The 18,551-nt window shown below is 41.6% G+C and overlaps 1 protein-coding gene across 38 annotated transcripts in view; it reads left to right on the plus strand.

Moving 5' to 3' along the window:
- Positions 1-18,551, plus strand: part of KCNMA1 (potassium calcium-activated channel subfamily M alpha 1) — a 773,456-nt gene that overhangs the window by 746,966 nt on the left and 7,939 nt on the right. For 17 of the 38 annotated variants that reach the window (XR_010838921.1, XM_067025277.1, XM_067025278.1 and 14 more), the window contains 4 exons: positions 6,092-6,286; positions 8,327-8,445; positions 10,390-10,614; positions 12,929-12,957. Coding sequence is in view for 37 of the 38 variants with exons in the window: in XM_067025277.1 (XP_066881378.1) it covers positions 6,092-6,286; positions 8,327-8,445; positions 10,390-10,614; positions 12,929-12,957 (568 nt within the window). In the remaining variant the exon portion in view is untranslated. Of the gene's footprint in view, positions 1-6,091; positions 6,287-8,326; positions 8,446-10,389; positions 13,079-18,551 lie in introns of those variants that run through there. The other 21 variants (XM_067025286.1, XM_067025292.1, XM_067025296.1 and 18 more) reach the window with 2 other exon arrangements.

Below are 18,551 nucleotides of genomic sequence, written 5' to 3' on the forward strand. Positions count from 1 at the left end.
GGTCTATATTTTGTATGCTTCTTTTCTCTAGTGATGTGAAAATTATACATTCTATTTTTAACTCTAGTTAGTGGTTACCAGACACTCTATAAATATACTTGAAACTATATTTTCATAGTATTATTATCTACAAAAATGTAGTAGCTCTTGATTCCTCCCTCTATAAGATCAGGGAATTTACATGTCTTAACTTTCATCCTCTTTCTCCTACCTAATTTTTCTGACTTTTAAAAATAATTTAATATTACTGTATTAATAGATAATTTTGTCATATTTTTTCTTTCAAGAATTACTTTTGACATTTGCCTTCAGTTTTGTAGTAATATATCCTTTATTAAATTCCATGTTTTAATATATTTCACCAGTATTTTTAAACAAAATTTGCACATTTTTAAATTTTTTAAAGTTTAAAAAGATCTTGAAGGAAGATGATTTTGTTTCCGAGTATTTTTTAAATGAAGTAAATCTATAAATGCTTAGGTACCTAGAGATAAAAAATATTTCTATTGATTTCACAGATGATCAACAGTTTAGCTATGTGTAGAATTCTTGGAATAAATGTGTCCTCTCAAAACTCAGTTGATATAGCTCTTTCCTAGATAAGTCTCTGGCTAACTTGATCTTGTACATTTTTTTTTCCTTACAGCGTTGTGTTAGGTCACTTTTTTCCTTTACTATTTTAAATTCAAATGTTCATCTAGTACAGGTCTAGGTGTTGGCTGCATTCACTCGGTGAACCATCTTCATCCTCATCCTCAGTTCATTCTTCAGCTCAGGACAGGTTGTATTCATTTGTTTCCTTGCTTGCTTGCTCATCTTTACCTGTTTGAATTTTGTTTACAACTTTCATTTGTGAACACTTGTTATTTATCAATTTGACCTCTGTTGTCTTTCCTCAACCAGCATTCTCATAAAAAAAAAAAAAAAAAAAAAAAAAAGGAAAGGAAGGAAGGAAATCTCTGCACATTTCTCTATGTAGTTGTTCAGGTGATTTTCTTAGTTTTAATTCCACATTTTTGTGCGTGTGTATGTGTGATTTTCAGTTCTACAGCTTATTGCTTTTTTTTATTGTGATAGGAACACTTAATATGAGATCTACCCATTTTTAAAAAATTAATTAATTAATGTTTTGGCTGTGTTGGGTCTTCGTTTCTGTGCGAGGGCTTTCTCTAGTTGCGGCAAGCGGGGGCCACTCTTCATCACGGTGCGTGGGCCTCTCACTGTTGCAGCCTCTCTTGTTGCGGAGCACAGTCTCCGGACACGCAGGCTCAGTAGTTGTGGCTCACGGGCCTAGTTGCTCCGTGGCACGTGGGATCTTCCCAGACCAGGGCTCAAACCCGTGTCCCCTGCATTGGCAGGCAGATTCTCAACCACTGTGCCACCAGGGAAGCCCGAGATCTACCCATTTAACACATTTTTCAGTGTGCAATACAGTATTTTTAATTACTGCTTCTTAACAGATAAAAATCTGACCATTACAAGTTTAGTTACCTTTTAACTCTTTTTTAAAAACACCTTTATTGAGCTATCATTAACATCATGCAATTCACCCATTTAAACTGTACAAGTCAATGATTTCTACTATAATGGCAGATATGTACAGCCATCACCACAGTAGATTTTAGAACATTTTCATTGGCTCAGAAAGAAACTCCATATCCTTTAGCTATCCCCACTACCCCTCTGTCTCCTTCCCCCCAGCCCTAAGCAACATTAATCTACTGCCTATCTTTATAGATTTGCGTCTTCTGGACATTTTAGATAAGTGGAATCATATCATATGTAGTCTTTTGTGACTGGCTTCTTTTACTTAGCATAATTTTTGGAAGGTTCATCCATGTTGGAGCATGTATTAGTACTCCATACCTTTTTATGGCCTAATGATCATGCATGGATATAACACATTTTGTTTGTGCATTCATTAGGTGATGGGCATTTGGATTATTTCTACCTTTTAGCTATTATGAATAATGCTGCTATAAACATCCATGTACAAGTTTTCATATGGACATATTTTTCATTTCTCTTGGGTATATACATAGGAGCAGAATTACTGGGTTATATGGTAACTTGTCTAACCATCTGAGGAACTGCCAAACTGTTTCCCGAAGTGGCAGTATCATTTTATATTCCCACCAGCATTGTGTTAGGGTTCTAATTTCTCCACATCCTCACCAACTCTTGTTATGATCTTTCTTTTTTATTTTAGCCATCTTAGTGGGTGTGAAGAGGTATCTTATTGAGGTTTTGATTTGCATTTCCCTGATGGCTAGTGATGTTAAGCATCTTTTCATTTGTTTGTTTAACAGTTGTATATCTTTTTCAGAGAAATGTTTATTCAAGTATTTTGTCCATTTTTAAATTTGAGTCACTTTTGTTTATGTTCTTGTGTTGCAAGATTTTTTAGTATGTATTTGGATACTAGACCCTTATGGGATATATGGTTTGCAAATATTTTCTCTCACTCTGTAGGGTTTCTTTCCACTTTCTGGATAGTGTACTTTGTACAAACAATTCTCAATTTTGATGAAGTTTAATTTACATATATTTTTTCTTTTGTTGCCTATGCTTTGAGTGTCATATTTAAGAATCAGTTTTCAAATCAAAGTTCATAATGATTTACCTGTATGTTTTCTTCTAAGTGTTTTATAGTTTAACCTTTTATATTTAGGTCTTTGATCCATTTTGAATTAATTTTTGCATATGGTGTGAGATAGAGGTCCATATTTATTCTTCTGAATGTGGATACCCAGTTGTGGTAGCAACATTTGTTTGAGAGACTATATTCTTTCTCTGTAGAATGGTCTTGGCACCTTTGTTGAAAATCAGTTGATACAAAGTATATGAGTTTATTTCTGGACTCTTAATTTGATTCCAATAGTCCATGTCTATCCTAACGGCAATAACATACTCTTGATTATAATAGCTTTGTGGTATATTTTAAAATCAGGAAGTGTGAGTCCTCCAACTGTGTTTTTCCTTTTAGTTTTTCCATTTCTGTAAAAATGGTCTTTGGGGTTTTGCTAGCCATTGCATTGAATCTGTAGATTGTTTGGGGGAGTGTTGCTATCTTAAGAATGCTAAGTCTTCCAGTCCATGAAGTTGAGATGTCTTTCCATTTATTTATATTTTCTTTAATTTATTTCAACAATATTTTGTAGTTTCCAGTGTACCAATCTCGAACCTCCTAAATTTATTCCTAAATTTTCTATTCTTTGTGAAACTATTATAATGAGAATTGTTTTAACTTAATTGTCTTAATTTCATTCTTATATTGTTCATTGCAAGTACATAGATATACAAATGATTTTTGTGTATTGTTTTTGTATCCTGCAACCTTGCTGAACTCATTTATTACCTATAATATCATTTTAGTGTATTCTTTAGGATTTTCTATTTACAAGATCATGTCTTCTGTGGATAGAGATAGTTTTACATCTTTGTTTTTGATATGGATAACTTTATTTCTTTCTAGCCCTGGCTAAGACCTCTAGTGCTATGTTGAATAGAAGCAGTGAGACTTGGCTTCCTGGTCTTGTTCCTGATCTAAAAAGAAAGCATCCAGCCTTTCACCAATAAGTCTGACGTTAGCTGTGGGTTTTTAATATACGCCTTTTATCAGGTTGAGGAAATTCCCTTTCACTACTAGTTTGTTGAGTGTGTTTATCATGAAAAAACATTGGATTCTTTTTAACCATTTTTTTATTATGTTCATTTTAATTTCAATATCTTACATTTAAAAATAATTGAATAAGCTGTATGGAGTCAGCTTTCTTACCATCTGATCTTTTACTTGTTATAGATCCTCTATATTTTTTAAAAATTGATTTTGATTCTAAAACAAATGCTTCCTAAATTTTTCTTTTACATCTTCCAGAACTATTTAACCAATCAAAAGAATGCTTTTCATTTATATCTTAAATGCTGTTGCTCCCTTTTTAAAAATATTTATATTGGCTCGCTCTTTCTCTCTGTACATCGGAGCAAGGAGAGGTCTGTTTTTCAGTGTACGAGGTCGTGAATGTTCTGCCGTCCACATTTCATGCCGGTGGACTCCTCCCTGGGTGTTGATCTAGAAGGGTAATTATAGCACAGAGGCCTTTGTCACAGTTCTGTGTCCAGCACTCCTTCATTTAATGTGCTGCAGAGCTGGGGTCGGGAGCTGGTCTTCTGCTTCTGATGATAGGCTGTTGGGCTGTAGGGAAGGGGATTTACCTCTGAAGACTTTGGGAAATGTTTTTACATGTGCCCTGAACCAGCCTCCACGAGAGTTCACCTGTGTTGGCCAGTCCTGTGGAGGCTGTCACAGTCTAGGATGCAGTCCCCCTTGACCCTCACTGGGCCTTTGCTCAGTCTAAATGGGGTGTTGTCATGGAGGCAGCCTGAGAAGTGCAGATGCAAGGGTAAAATGAATGGCCTTGGTTTGCACCACCCCCCTCTCCCTGCCACCACCAACCCACCAAAAAGAGCCAGAAAAGATTTTTTAAAAGGGAAGATTGGGAATGGGTTGACCAGTCCTCTCCTCAACAAAGGCCTGAGTCTCTGATATCAGGCCAGAAAGTATTTCTCAGTGTTTCCTGTGCATGAAGCACTTTTCTAAGTGCCTTGCACATATTGGCTATATAGTCCTTATAACCACTCTATTATATTTTACAGATCATGACACTGAGGCCCAAAAATGAGAAATAACTTTCCAAAGTCACGCAGCTACTAAGGGGTGAGGTCAGCGTTAAACCTCCAGCCTGCCTCTTACCCCTTAACCGCCCCAGCAACATTTCCTCCCTTACTTGTTCTTGTTCTGCTTCTCTGCCCCAGGGCATATCTGAGCTCTGGTAGATGATACATTCTCCTTAGGGTCTGACTGGTTATGACTCACACTCCTAGTTTCCTTTGCTACTGAAATTTTGTTATCACTTTGGGTATTTTTGTGAGTACTTCAGTGAGGAAAGTGATTCCAGCCTGGCTATCAGTAACTCAGAAGTGCTCATGGAATTCTTTGCGTATAAACTTGATCTTAATGACAGTGCTTATTTTACGGATGAGAAAATCAAAGCCCAGGATGATTAGACAACCTCCCCCAAGACACAGGACTAATGATGGCCAAGCAGGAGAGAATTCATCCTTACCCCACTAGATTTTTGCCAGGTGAACTGTCCAAAAAACTGCTGAAGTTAAAATGCAGCTGTCTTGCCTCACCTGCTCCCAAAGGTCCATCCGTCCTCAAAAGCCACAGGCAAACTTTGGCTTGATACTATTTAGCCTGTTTGATTTCTTCTTACACTGGAAAATGGAAAAGAGACCCTTAACTGACATTCTTCTCAAATTAGGCTGTGTGACAAATGTCTTTTTGAGCTCTTTTGTTTGACATCCTGTTAATTTTTTAAAGCTCCCATTGTCTTGTTCCTGACAGACCTGTTCTGTTTCAGATGTGAGACAAATGTACACGTGTAGAGGGAAACTTCTTTAATAAGCTATAGTCACCTCAGACCACTGAGGTTACGTAAAAGCAAAAACACCAGGGGATCTACCTTGTCGTAAGTTGATCTGGCATATTTAATTGACAGAGACTTCTGGTTTAGCCTGTTATCAAAGCATGTGATAAAATTGTTGAATGTGTGGCCTTAATGATGCTCTTGGCATCTCGTTCCAACTGAGAGAGAAGTTCTGCCATTGTTGGAAGAAGAGGCAGCTTCCTGGCACTTGGGTTACAGGGAGCTCAGAGGCCATCTGCCTGGGTCGGGCTGCATTTTCTTAAACACACCCAAGGTCCCTGAGCAAGCAGGAGAGGAAGCCATATTTACATCCCAATTAGTACCGATTATGATAAACACCAACCATTTCGACGTTAACCCTTAAATAAAAATCCCCTAAATCAGTTTTTAAAAGTCAGGCTCTCGTGGCAGAACCAAGTAGGAGAGAAAAGAATTGAATAATTGGAGGCTGCTGTCTTTTCACTTCCCACATAAAATTATTTGAAGAGACAGGCCAGAACTTTAAACAGGAGATATCAAGGAAAGTTGTAATTTGAATGTCGGTTGTCATGGCTTTAGGATGTTTGCTTAAAGGAACCCCCCCCCCCTTCTCTTCCCAGACATACTTCAATGACAACATCCTCACCCTGATACGGACCCTGGTGACCGGAGGAGCCACGCCGGAGCTGGAGGCTCTGATTGCTGAGGAGAATGCGCTGCGCGGGGGCTACAGCACCCCCCAGACGCTGGCCAATAGGGACCGCTGCCGCGTGGCCCAGTTAGCACTGCTGGACGGGCCCTTTGCGGACCTGGGGGTGAGTTCCTGGGGCAGAGGGTACCTGAGCTGGCTGTTTGGGAATGGCGGGATCCAAATGTGTCAGACGGTGACAAGCTAGGTCTCTGCCTTTGCTACTCTCTACAGGAAAAGAACTGTAAGAGGTGATGCTCATGGCTTACTGTGTAGCAGGCACTGGGCTTTACATGTATTCATTCATTTTAATCCCCATGGTGACCCTTTGACGTAGGTTCTCTTTTCAGACGCTTTAAGGAAACTGGGGCTCAGAGAGACTGAGGACTGGCCCTATAAGGAATTTGCACTAGGGATCCTGGCTTCAGAGCCTGTGGGCTTACTGACTCCCCTCAGGTACCTTCTGCCACAGATGGGAGGCATCGGGGTGGGGGGCAGGGGGGGCCGGGTTCCAAATGCAGCCAAGGCTGGGACACTTTTCTACAGGTCTTAGCATGACTCAGGGCTACTTAACCCCAACTGCACATTAATAGGTCTGCCAGAGTGCCTGAACCAGGCTGGTGTGTGCAACCCAAAGGGAGACATCGGTCGCCTCTGCAGCAGTGGGGGCATGGGGGAGAGTGAATGGGTCCAGCCTCAGAATTAGGTGACCTCGGTCTGGAATTAGAGACATTAAAGAATCCACACGAGACGCTGTTGGTTTGGCCAGCGGGTCTACGTGCACATAATAAGCTGTGGTGTTCTGAAAACCACCAGTGCTGAGGTCATGCCCAGAATCCTGGGGGCTGAGTACAGCCATCAGTGGTTTTTAAAAGCTCCTCGTGGGCTATTACTTCTGAGGCTGGACCCAGTCACCCTCCCCCATGCCCCTGCTGCTGCAGAGGGACCCATGCCTCCCTTTGGGTTCCACACACCAGCCTGGTTCAGGCACTCTGGCAGAAGTATTCATTCTTGACCCTTATTCCCAGCCCAACTCCATGGATGCATTCAAGGGCCGTAGCCACCAGTCTTGGGAGCCAGTAAACCCATTGTACAAACAATAGTGCCACCCAGAAAGTCCAAATAGTGGAAAAGGAGCCAAGGAAAGGGTCACTTTCTCCATTTCTTCTGAAACCCTGATGCCAACTAGCACTATCTTTTAGTTTGGTTATGGGCAGGGATCTATGCTAGACTGGGCTTTTTTAAAAGGCCACCTCCATAGCTAGTGGCTCCTTTTACCATCATTTACTCATTGATACATCTTAAAAGAATCAAGACTTTAAATAATGATAAGATCTGGCTCCTTTTGTGTTCTCTAATGTGATGCCCGTCTGAAAATTTCGGTAACAGGAAGGACAGATGCAGTCACTTTATTCCCAGTGAAGTCAGCCTTCGGTGCCCTTCCTATAATAATATCTTCCTGACGCCAACTGGCTGCAGGAAGCCAGCATTTCTGAGTGAATGAGTTTGCTTTCACATTCCGCATCAGGCCCCAGACCCTTGGAAGGTGACTGTGAACTGATTAGAACTGTGAATCCCAGTTATTCAGCCTGCAGACCTCCAGCTCCTGGGGAAACACATTCCCTTCCACCCTTGCCATCTCTGAGGTCTGTAAATTGTGCTTTTCACACAGTCCTTCTCTGAAAGAGTCTGTCACCATAGTACCTGGTGGGGTCTTTTCTCCTGGCAGTGATTTTCATTATCACTCGAGCAGTTTTGACAACACGGTCAGATCACAGTGACTACAGCTGAGCTGGGGCTAAACAGCATCACCATTTTGCAGAGCTGGTTTCTTCTCCTCAGCTGAACAGACATCTGAGACCTTCAAGCTTACACCATCACTTAAAATAAGGAGAGGCCCCATCTCCGTAGAGCTCTCATTGCTGCAGATGGAAAACTAGAGAGAACCAGAGGAAAACCCAATATTATCTGATCCCCCCAAAATCACTGGTATTGAGGTGTAGGCTGTAAACCACACTAACTTCTTCAGCTACGGTTCCTTGGAACAGACCCTCCGACTCAGGAGACGCTGAAATGAGCTTTCATTAAAAAGCCCTTTTCTCCCCGGGACCTCTCCTTTCAGGCAAATAAAAATGCTTTTTCTCTCTGTTCTTTTGTTGACTCCCAGGATGGTGGTTGTTATGGTGATCTGTTCTGCAAAGCTCTGAAAACATATAATATGCTTTGTTTTGGAATTTATCGGCTGAGAGATGCTCACCTCAGCACCCCCAGCCAGTGCACGAAGAGGTGAGTATGTTTCCACTCCCACCCGCAAGGCAGAGACATAAATGCCCTCTCCTGTCCCCCACAATGAGGGCAAAGGTCTACATACACGCTCTCAATGTGCAAATTACTCTGCCCACATTAAATCCATCACTGAGTTTGTTGGTTGTGGGAAGCTTTTTTCTTTAATTACTAATAGCAGATATAAAGACATTGTGGGAAAAATTCAAGTTTCATGGGATAGCTCCATCCATCACCTAATCACAGAAGTCTGAAGGCAAGCATGTCCTCCAAGCTCCTGCTACTGGGATCATTCTGTTGGTACCTAATATAGAAATATTTCATATTGCTACTGTTTAAGGTAAATGATTCCTTTGCCGTGTCTTAGACACCTATATATATATAATTTTTTTTATTGAAGTATAGTTGATTTGCAATGTTGTGTTAATTTCAGGTGTACAGCAAAGTGATTCAGTAATACGTGTGTGTATATGTTCTTTTTCATAGATACCTATCTTTTTACTTAATGTATTTTTCAATTGACTTACTTTTATATATGTATTTTAAAGAAAACTATATATTATTACCTGAAGCAGAAAAAAATAACATTTCATATATGCTAGCTATATTTTTCTAATATGCATTAAAGTACATTTATAGCAGCCTAAAATTAAAAGTACATCCTAGAATTGCCAAAATCAGTGTGTTTATGTAATATACCCCAGGAGACAATGCCATAGAGATGAGTGTCTCTCAGACCTGCTTGCATAGTAGAATCACTGCAGGTACTTTTTTAAAGTAGTTTGATGACTCTGACTTAACTGGTATGGAATGAAAATATGTAGTTTTAATGCCCAGAGATTACAGTTGAGCTGGAATTGAGCATAATTGCTGTACACCAGTGGGTTCTCAAAGTTAGGTGAACATGAGAATCATCTGTAAAGCTTGTTAAAACACAAATTGCTGGACCCCATGCTCAGAGTGTCTGACTCAGTAGGTCTTGGGTGGGGTTGCTTAAGAATTTGCATTTTAACAGCAAGGACCTACTGTATAGAGCAGGGAACTATATTCAGTACCTTGTAATAACCTATAATGGAAAAGAATCTGAAAAAGAACATATATATATATATATATAGAGAGAGAGAGAGACAGAGACAGAGACAGAGACAGAGACAGAGAGACAGAGACAGAGACAGAGAGAGAGAGAGAGAGAGAGAGAGAGAGAGAGCTGAATCACTTTGCTGTACACCTGCAACTAACACAACATTGTAAATCAACTATACTTCAATTTAAAAAAAGAATTTGCATTGTTAGGAAGTTCCCAGGTGATGCTGATATGTCTGGCCTGAGGACCACAATTTTGAAATCCCCTGCTAGAAATGAAACAAAGTGATTTTTAGTTATGTCTGGTGTTAACCAGGGAAAAACATGATCAAATTGAGGAGAACAGTTAAAGCCTGAGGGACATATAGGCAGGGAGGTGTTTTACATTCTTCCATTAAGTGAAATCCTCTACCAAGGTTGATTTTTAAAAGATAAAGAGGGAGGGAGGACTAAGATTTTGCTAGATCATGGTAAACAAATATCCTGTGACATATGTCTGAGATTTTGAGAACATTCTAGAATGAGAGACGCGGTGCAGTCCTGGAAACCTCCTGCATGCACTCGGGCCACTCAGGATCAGAAGGGAACTTGATATTGTATTGAAAGGGGTACGCAGACCACAGGAAGTACCGTTTGGTTCTCCCATGACTGGCGCTAATTCAGCATCTCTGCCAGGGCTCATGGCTGACTCCCTCTGTTGAGCTAAACAGAGGAAGAGTTTGTTCCACTTGGAAGATACTGTTTAAGGCCTTGGACCAGCTGCAAGTCCATCTCCCAGATCCTCGGGTAGACCTGGTTTGGTTCAGAGGTGAAATCTCCACCGAGTTATCCTCATTCTATGACCTCTTTGCTCTCCGCGTCCAGGTATGTCATCACCAACCCCCCGTACGAGTTTGAGCTCGTGCCGACGGACCTGATCTTCTGCTTAATGCAGTTTGACCACAACGCCGGCCAGTCCCGGGCCAGCCTCTCCCATTCCTCCCACTCGTCCCAGTCCTCCAGCAAGAAGAGCTCCTCCGTTCACTCCATCCCATCCACAGCAAACCGACAGAACCGGCCCAAGTCCCGGGAGTCCCGAGACAAACAGAAGTACGTGCAGGAAGAGCGGCTCTGATATGTGTATCCACTGCCTCCGTGTGTGAAACTGTATCTGCCACTCATTTTCCCAGTGGGTGTTTCCAACAGTAACTTTCCCCGTTTTCCCCTGTAGTCCCCCCCTTTTCTTTACACATATTTGCATATGTATGATAGTGTGCATGTGGTTGTCATTTTTATTCCACCACCATAAAACCCTTGAGCACAACAGCAAATAAGCAGACGGACCAAAAGTTATTTATGATTCTAGGGGAAAAATAACCCTAAGGCATGCTCCAGACATAAATAGCTCACTGCAGGAATGAGTTCACAGATAAGAAGGGAGCGCCTGTGATCCACATCAGTTATGCAAAGCAAGTTTAGTTAATGTCGAAGAAAAGTTTATTCTGATGTATAAGGATTATCAGGGTGCTTTGGGTTTTCTTTTTGTTGTTGTTGTTTTTCTTTCTTTCTCTCTCTCTCTTTTTTTTTTATATACACACAATAATATATACACACGTTTGTTTGAAACAAGCAACCAAAACTTATTGGTTTTTTTCCACTCTCTGGGCCGAAATATCGCGAAGCATTTGCAAGGCTTTTGCCATTTGTGTAGATGATGAAGCAGCACCTGCTTGTTAGAACGTTGGAGATTTTTTTTAGTTACTCACCAAGGCCTTTTGTCCCAGAGCTAGCTTCCTTTGGGAGTTCATGTGAACATTTCTTCCCTTACTGTGGAGGAAAGAATAGTTCCCTTCGTGGAAGTATCAAATGCTAGTCATTTAATTTAAGTGAAAAGAGGTTTGATTGCATATTAAATTGTTATTCTGTCTCCTTATGCTGCCATATGAATAGCTGTTTTTTCCTCTCACTTTTGACATTTGGGATGAAAAGCCATATGTATCATAAATATCAGATGTAAGTCATTAAAAACTGCCTTCCTGGGACTTTTACATCTTTTAAAAGGTGAATTACTTACCTTATGTACAGAATAAATAATGCTCAGGAAAGAGCAAGTATTTTTCCACGCATTCTCAGGGGACCTTTTTACTCCCCTTTGTTTGATTAGTTAGGGCCCCAATGCCAGGGAGGAGCAAGGGCTGGGGCCGCGGTAGAGAGAGGAAGATAAACCCAGCGGCAGATCATGTTTTTCTAGGAGCCGACACGCTAAATAAATCAGAATGTAGGAGGATCAAGCCACAGTTGACTCAACAAAGACAAAAGCCAGCTACTACCTTCAGCTGTTGGCACAGCTGCATGGTGCTGGCTGTCCCAAAGCAGAAAGCTGGTGGGAAAAATTCCTCATTGTCAATTTCTTTAACGTAGCCAATCCACTTAGGCAGGTGAATGACAGTAATAGAGAACGACCCCCTTGTCATTACCAGATGGGAGAGAAGAAAAAGAGTGCAACAGTGAGCCAAACACGTTTTGCTGTAATTATTTTTTCTTTCATTTTCTTTCTTTCTTTTTTTAAAGTTAGTAAGCATGAGGGAAAAGGTAGAAAAATAACCCTTTTTTCCATATACAGTTATCAGACATTTTATGCACGCAAATCATGCTTTAGGCAGTACAGTAGTAGTTAAAAATCGGCCAACTCCACCATGACCAAATTCTTGTATGGATGGACTAGCCCTGGGCTGCTATATACGTATTTGAAATGTTTACTTGAAAACAAATTCCATCAAACAGCATAGGGTGGAGGGGAGGAGAAAAATGTCACAGCTGTAACCATCTCGAAAAAGGTGTTTTTATGGTGAATGTTTTGGGTTTAGATTTTTGGATCCCCCTGTTCCCCCCAAGCATGATAGTTTTGGAGATTTGCTTGCTGTGTGAATTGACAAGCACTTTTACTGACAAAACGGTGAGGCTCAGTCAGCACGTCCGCCCCCACACCCAAGACAGAGCAGTGCAGTGTGCAATTAGTATTGGGGTGGGGAATCATTGTATACATGTATATTAAAAAGCCCTATGAGTGGAAGACTTTTTTCAAATTATTTTTGTCCCTATATATATTGATTTATATATTACTTATAACTATCTTTTTATATATAACTCTATATATACACATATATACAGATATATGTGTGTGTGTATATATATATATATAAGCACATACACACACACACACACACACACACACACACACACACACACATCCCCTAGTTTTGGATCATGAAGAGCTCTTCATGCGTTCTTTGCAAAGGAGGTTATAAAGTTATGCCCTCAGAACATTTATAACTATAAGCATGTGCCAGTTAAAGTGCTCGACAGGAAATATGACAGTTTAAAAGCATTGTAAAACTCACATAGCTTACTTCTCTCTCTAAAGTGCAACAAGGATGAATAGAATGGGCCAAGGTATGACAATTAATGGTTCTGCATGACCTAGCCACTGCTGGGGGTTTTCTTCTATAACGTTGTCCTTGTGAAAACTTTTGTGAAATTAAAAAAAAAAAAAAAAAAAAGGAGTTACAAATTTTATTCTGTTATTGGTTTGTTTATTTTTCTTTCTATCGTTCTGTTTGTGGTTTTATTTATTTTGCTTTTTTTTTTTTTTTTTTTTCCTCCCCATCTCCCCGCCTCTTCCCTTTCCTTCTTCTCCACCTTCCCCCACTTTCTAAATTGCTCAGCGCAATGAGGCTGTCCTGCTGCTACCGCTAGACCCCTTAGAGTTTGTTTTGGTGTTCCTGGGTTTGGGGTTGGGTAATCTGGGGGAAACTTCTCTCCATCTGGCTTGCCTTTCAATCTGCACGTGGCCTCCCCGCCCACCTTGGTACCTTGCTCCAAGTCCAAAAGCATTTTCCCATCCAGAAACCCAGCTTCCTCCACTTCCCCCCATTATCACCACTCCAACCCAGTCCCCCATCAGTCTGTCCACATTTCTGTGTTTATCTTGGCAAGACCGACTAAATCAAGCGATGATGCCAGGCGATGACGCTTTTCTGGAAAACATTTGCAGCTATTCCACTTGGCAAAACTTGCTTCTCGGTAAATCGTTTGCCCTCCTTTCAGTTTATACCAGGAGGGTTATTAATGGTAAAGAGCATTGGTCTCCTTGCAGTTGGATCAGTATGACCCCCAAATTAAAGCTGTTCAGCTGGATATATCAACTCGGTAGCCCACACCCAGTCATCTGGGGGTTGATGATTCAGTGTCTATTATTACCTGGGTCTCTTCTCCCACCTGCCTTTCAGACATTTGTGCAATCCCAACCAGAGATTGGGCAGATAGAGAGAAGTGAATCCAAAATGTGTTTTTTATACAATCTGTTAGCAGTTCTGATGAGAGGACCTTGTGACGGGAATGGAGTGGGAACAGACTGTGACTTGTGATGAAATTTTGGGATTTTCCTTGGACTTCAGGCGTACAGTTGAGAGTTGATTGTACTTGGCTAATGATATGTTCAGTGATGAAAAAGGTATCATTATTACTTCTATTTTTTATGAGCCCAAACTACTATATTGTTCTTTCCTCAGTTGAATGAAGAATCTCTTCCATGGGTTTTCATGTGACCCCAAATTTCTCATCCTTCTTTCAGGTTCTCTTAGGAAGGAGGCATACAAGGTTTTCATATGACGTCTCTCCTCTTCCCCCTTTCCACCCCAAAAATAAACAAGTTGGTCAGGGTGGAAAGTGAAAGAGTTTTTGAAGAGAAAGGATGTGCACTTAAAGAGAACGATAGCTAGAAACTCAATTATCTGCACCATTCTGAAAGAGAAGCAGTTTGTAAGCCATTCAGTTCAATTTGTTTTAGGCTTTGAAAGGGGTGAACCTTAAGTAAGTGGATAGGCCAGGAGGCACAGTGAAACCCTCTCAGCCTCAACACTCAGCTGATCATGAAATCTACATCCCTAATATCTGCTACCCAGGGTCCTTCCTGAAGCCAGTTCAAACGGATAAAGAGAAATTTGGACCCTTATAGTTAGATATCTACCATTATTGGGAGAGGTTTCAAATTCTATTACGAATATTACAGGTTATGACCCAGAACCTTACTCTCAATAGGTCCTCAATAAATATTTTTGAAATAAGTTGACCTTAAAAATTCTTATACCTTTAATCATTTGATAAGTTATCTTCACCTCCTTGGCTTATCTTAGCCAATTTCACGGAATGCCTGTAGATGGTTCACAATGCTGTCATGCTGTTGGCACTTTCTCAAGCTGAGTACACAGCTTCTGAGAAAGGGGAACACCCCCGTAAGTTCAGTGAGTGGAGAGACTGACTCTGCCTCCCGCCAGCATCCTCAAGATCCCAGATGACCAGAGGAACCTTTTGACTGGCTCTTCTTCAGCATGGGAAAAGCCGAAAGGTGTCTGCATCCCAATAGAGACAATTAAATCAACCTGCCAGGTTCCTATAGCAACAGGCTCCTGAAGGAGAAAGAAGAGAGTGCAGAAACTTCAGGGTCTGTGGAAATCAAGACAGGGTAAAAAAAAAAAAAAAATCAATGTCTCAATCAGCTTCTTTCAGCCCACCCCTGCTTTGTCATAAGGTGACGAAGTAGCTGTGGGCACCTGTCACTAACTTGGTAGACTATCTCCCACCAGGAGATTGTACATCCATCACATAGGGAGGTGAGAGGAACCGCCTGAAAGGGAGGAGTGAAAAGTCCTACCCTTGGGGTGTCAGCTGGATCAAGCCACAAAAGAGGGCCAGGAGGGAGCAGTTGTTCTGCCTAGGGAACGGCAGCATTAGCCTTACAGTTAAAAGGGGCAAAGAGAGTCATACTGGACAGTTGCAAAGGAGCGAGACAGTTTTCAGAAGTAAAAACTGCTCTGGTTCTGGTGCAATTTTCATTTCTGTGAAATAACCATACTTTGCCCATGGAGAGGAAAGGAGGCAGTATGTGTGGGTGGGGTCCTCTGGCCCCTTGGGGTCTGCTAGGCAGGGGGCGGGGGAAGGCCAGACTAGCTCTCAGAAGTGTGAGATGTGAAACCACACAGCGTTACCTTTGAAGGCTTGAGCTCCTTGTTAGCTCTTACTGTTCTCAACTGCTATCTCCTTTCTCTCTGAACTTCAGCTTGTGGTACAGCGAGAAAAGGCCCAATTATTCCAAGTACCTTTGCTGTATCATCATCTCCCCTTTCATGCTCTCTTCTCTGGAGAGTAGTTAAGCGAAAAGGCCAAATCCCACAGCACTGACAACCCACAGAGCCAGCAAAGAGACGCTGTTGTCACAGTGCAGCCTGTTGCTCTGCTTCTGGGTCCCCAGGCAGTTATGTCAGCCCAGGTCTCAAGCCCTTCCCTGCCGTAGCCTACTCCCTTGGGATTCCTCATGGCTGGACGGAGTCCTGACCCTTATTCTAGACCCTTGAATGTCAATGATGAAAGTAGCAGTGGAAGATGCAGATGGCTTGCAGGTGGGGTAGGGCCCCTGTCAAGTTGAAAGCCAGTATTTCAGACACAAGTACCACTGAAGGGTGTCACTCCTGCCTCTCCTCCCCTTCCCAAGGAAGGCTACCCAACCGAACCCTTCTCCATCATCTCTGCTGCCAAAATCCCCTTTCTTCTGGCCAGCACCCAAGTTTATACACCTCAGTCCTCCACCCTAGTTTATCTGCAACCACACCAAAAGGTATCACCTATCCTTATGTTGTCCTTTAGCCCTGAGAGTACTCATATCCATGCTGACCTTATACTAAAAACTAACAAACGCCAAGTGCTTACCATGGGCTAGACACTCTTCCAAGCACTTTATGTATATTAACTCATTCAGTTCTCAAGATAACCTCTGATGTAGATGCTGTTAGTATTTCCATTTGAAAGATACAGAATCCAAGGGACAGGTTTGTTCAGCGGGCACCCAGCCAGGAAGTGCCAGAGAGGTATTTCAAACTAAAGTCCATGAACTTTATGCTATAATGCCCCCTAATATTACTAATAATACTGATAGTCTTAACAGTTCACATTGACTTACCATGTATGTGGATAAGTGCTTCATGGACACTAGCCCCTTTCATCCAAACAACACCATTAGGAAGGTCCATTAGCCCCATTTTACAGATGAGAAACTGAAGTTAAGATAAATTATGGAACAACCCACTCGGAGCCACACAACTAGTACATGAGAGAACCAGATCCCCTTGACCTTAACCTACTGCTCTATGCCATCTCCTTGGTTGCAGTGGATGGCTCATGGCATCCACTGGCCTTGGTAGGTGACACCTACCAGGCTGGCCTTGATAGGGGACACCTCCCAATGGCAGTGCCACATCTCTCTGCAGTTATTTTCTGGGTTTGATCTTGTTCTACCAGATCACTTGCCACAGACTGTTAAATGCCACTCCTTCCCTGACTTCAGGCACGTCCTACAGTCTATTCACAGTGATGACATCATGCATCACATCTTCAAGAAGCTTATTAACAAATGGATTTCTTTTTCTTTGGCAGGGAGGAGGCCCTCAAAACCAGATCCATTGCCCTTCTCATCCTAGGGATGAAAATAAAGCCCCCAGAAATCTTTTGGGCTCGTGGGCTGAGGCAGGGAGAGGAGACCAGCTCAGGGATTTGGATCGACCCTGGACCACTTCAGAACTCACGTGAATTCCTTCCCTGAGTACTCTTCCTTAAGGCCAATTTTGTAGGCACCCAATGGTGCGGCTTCTTTGGAAGGCACAGTCCGATAAACCAGTGTCATTGTCATAGCAAAGCTCTCTCCATTGGGGCAGAATGCTTGGCAATCGTTAAAGTGTGGTTCCTCTCAAGCCCTTTGGGAGAAACACCTTCGCCCCGAGACATTTTAGTAAAATGCTCAGAGCATTCATCTATTTCCATTTCTTCAGCATCGTATCTAACCAAGTCTCCAACAAAACAGCTGTTTACATCTTACGAGGCACCCGAATTAAAAAGCCTGTTTCTCAGGCATAACGCAAACCTCAGCTCATCACCAGGGTACACTTTATTTAACACAACTCCTTTTTGCTTTGAAGCTGAATGGCCAAAACACAGGGAGAACTCTGCTTAGATTATATTTATGGCAAGAAATGTAAAAGGAAAGAGAGAAAGAAGCTTAAATGGGGAAATAATGCTCTCTTTCTTACAGACAGCAGGAGGAAATTGATATTCTCTCTGCCGTGAAAGGTCAAAATGCCAACTTTGAATTGAACTGTAAAGACTAAATTCTGAACAATTATTCTCTGCAGCAGTTGTAAAAGTTTCAGCAAATTGCAGCTGTCTTAGGTCTTTCACCCAGAAGGCCTACTCATTTCCATCAGTAGAGTTCACTCTCCCTTCCTACCTGGCATGTCCAACCTAGCACTAAAACCCTTTGCAAAATCTGTCCACAGAAGGGCACGGCCAAAATCAAGGGCAGCTCAGGCGAAGAGCACAGACACTGGGTTCAGCTCTTCTGAAAATCACCTTTATACATAAACCGTTGGAAAAAGTCATAGTTTGAAATTGTTTCAGCGGCCTAACGATGCTTTTAAAACATGATAACCATCATACTTTACTCCTCTCTGAAAGGTTAGTTTAATCGTAGATCACAAAAAAACTGGTTTCCACAAATGCATAATGGTTCATCTGTGTCACACTTGAACTAAATGCTTTTTTAAATGGGACTGAAATTATTTTGATGTGTACACAGTCCCAGATTTCTATACAACCTTTTTTAACCAGCCCATCAGGAACCTTGCCTCTACAGCTTCATTAATAATTCAGATGTGCTGATGACTTTAAAAGATCTATGGAATTGAAGCTTAGGAAAAAAAAAAAGCTCTGCTTGACAAAAAGATAAATGAATGTAGAAAGAAGCTGTAGGAGTCTGGCAAGCTGTAGATCATCTCAGAACAGATTGTAACTTTATCATTCTGTCAGGGGGAATAATTTAAAGCACTTAATCAGTTAGCTTCACTGTGAGGATGTAGCATTATGAATTCGTATCGTCCAATCTGTTCAAATCAAAGTGAACTTAATTATAATAGGTGAGAGAGCCAGTGCAGGAAGGAGAG

The sequence above is a fragment of the Kogia breviceps genome, chromosome 2, assembly GCF_026419965.1.
Source record: "Kogia breviceps isolate mKogBre1 chromosome 2, mKogBre1 haplotype 1, whole genome shotgun sequence".
Classification (NCBI taxonomy): Eukaryota; Metazoa; Chordata; class Mammalia; order Artiodactyla; family Physeteridae; genus Kogia; species Kogia breviceps.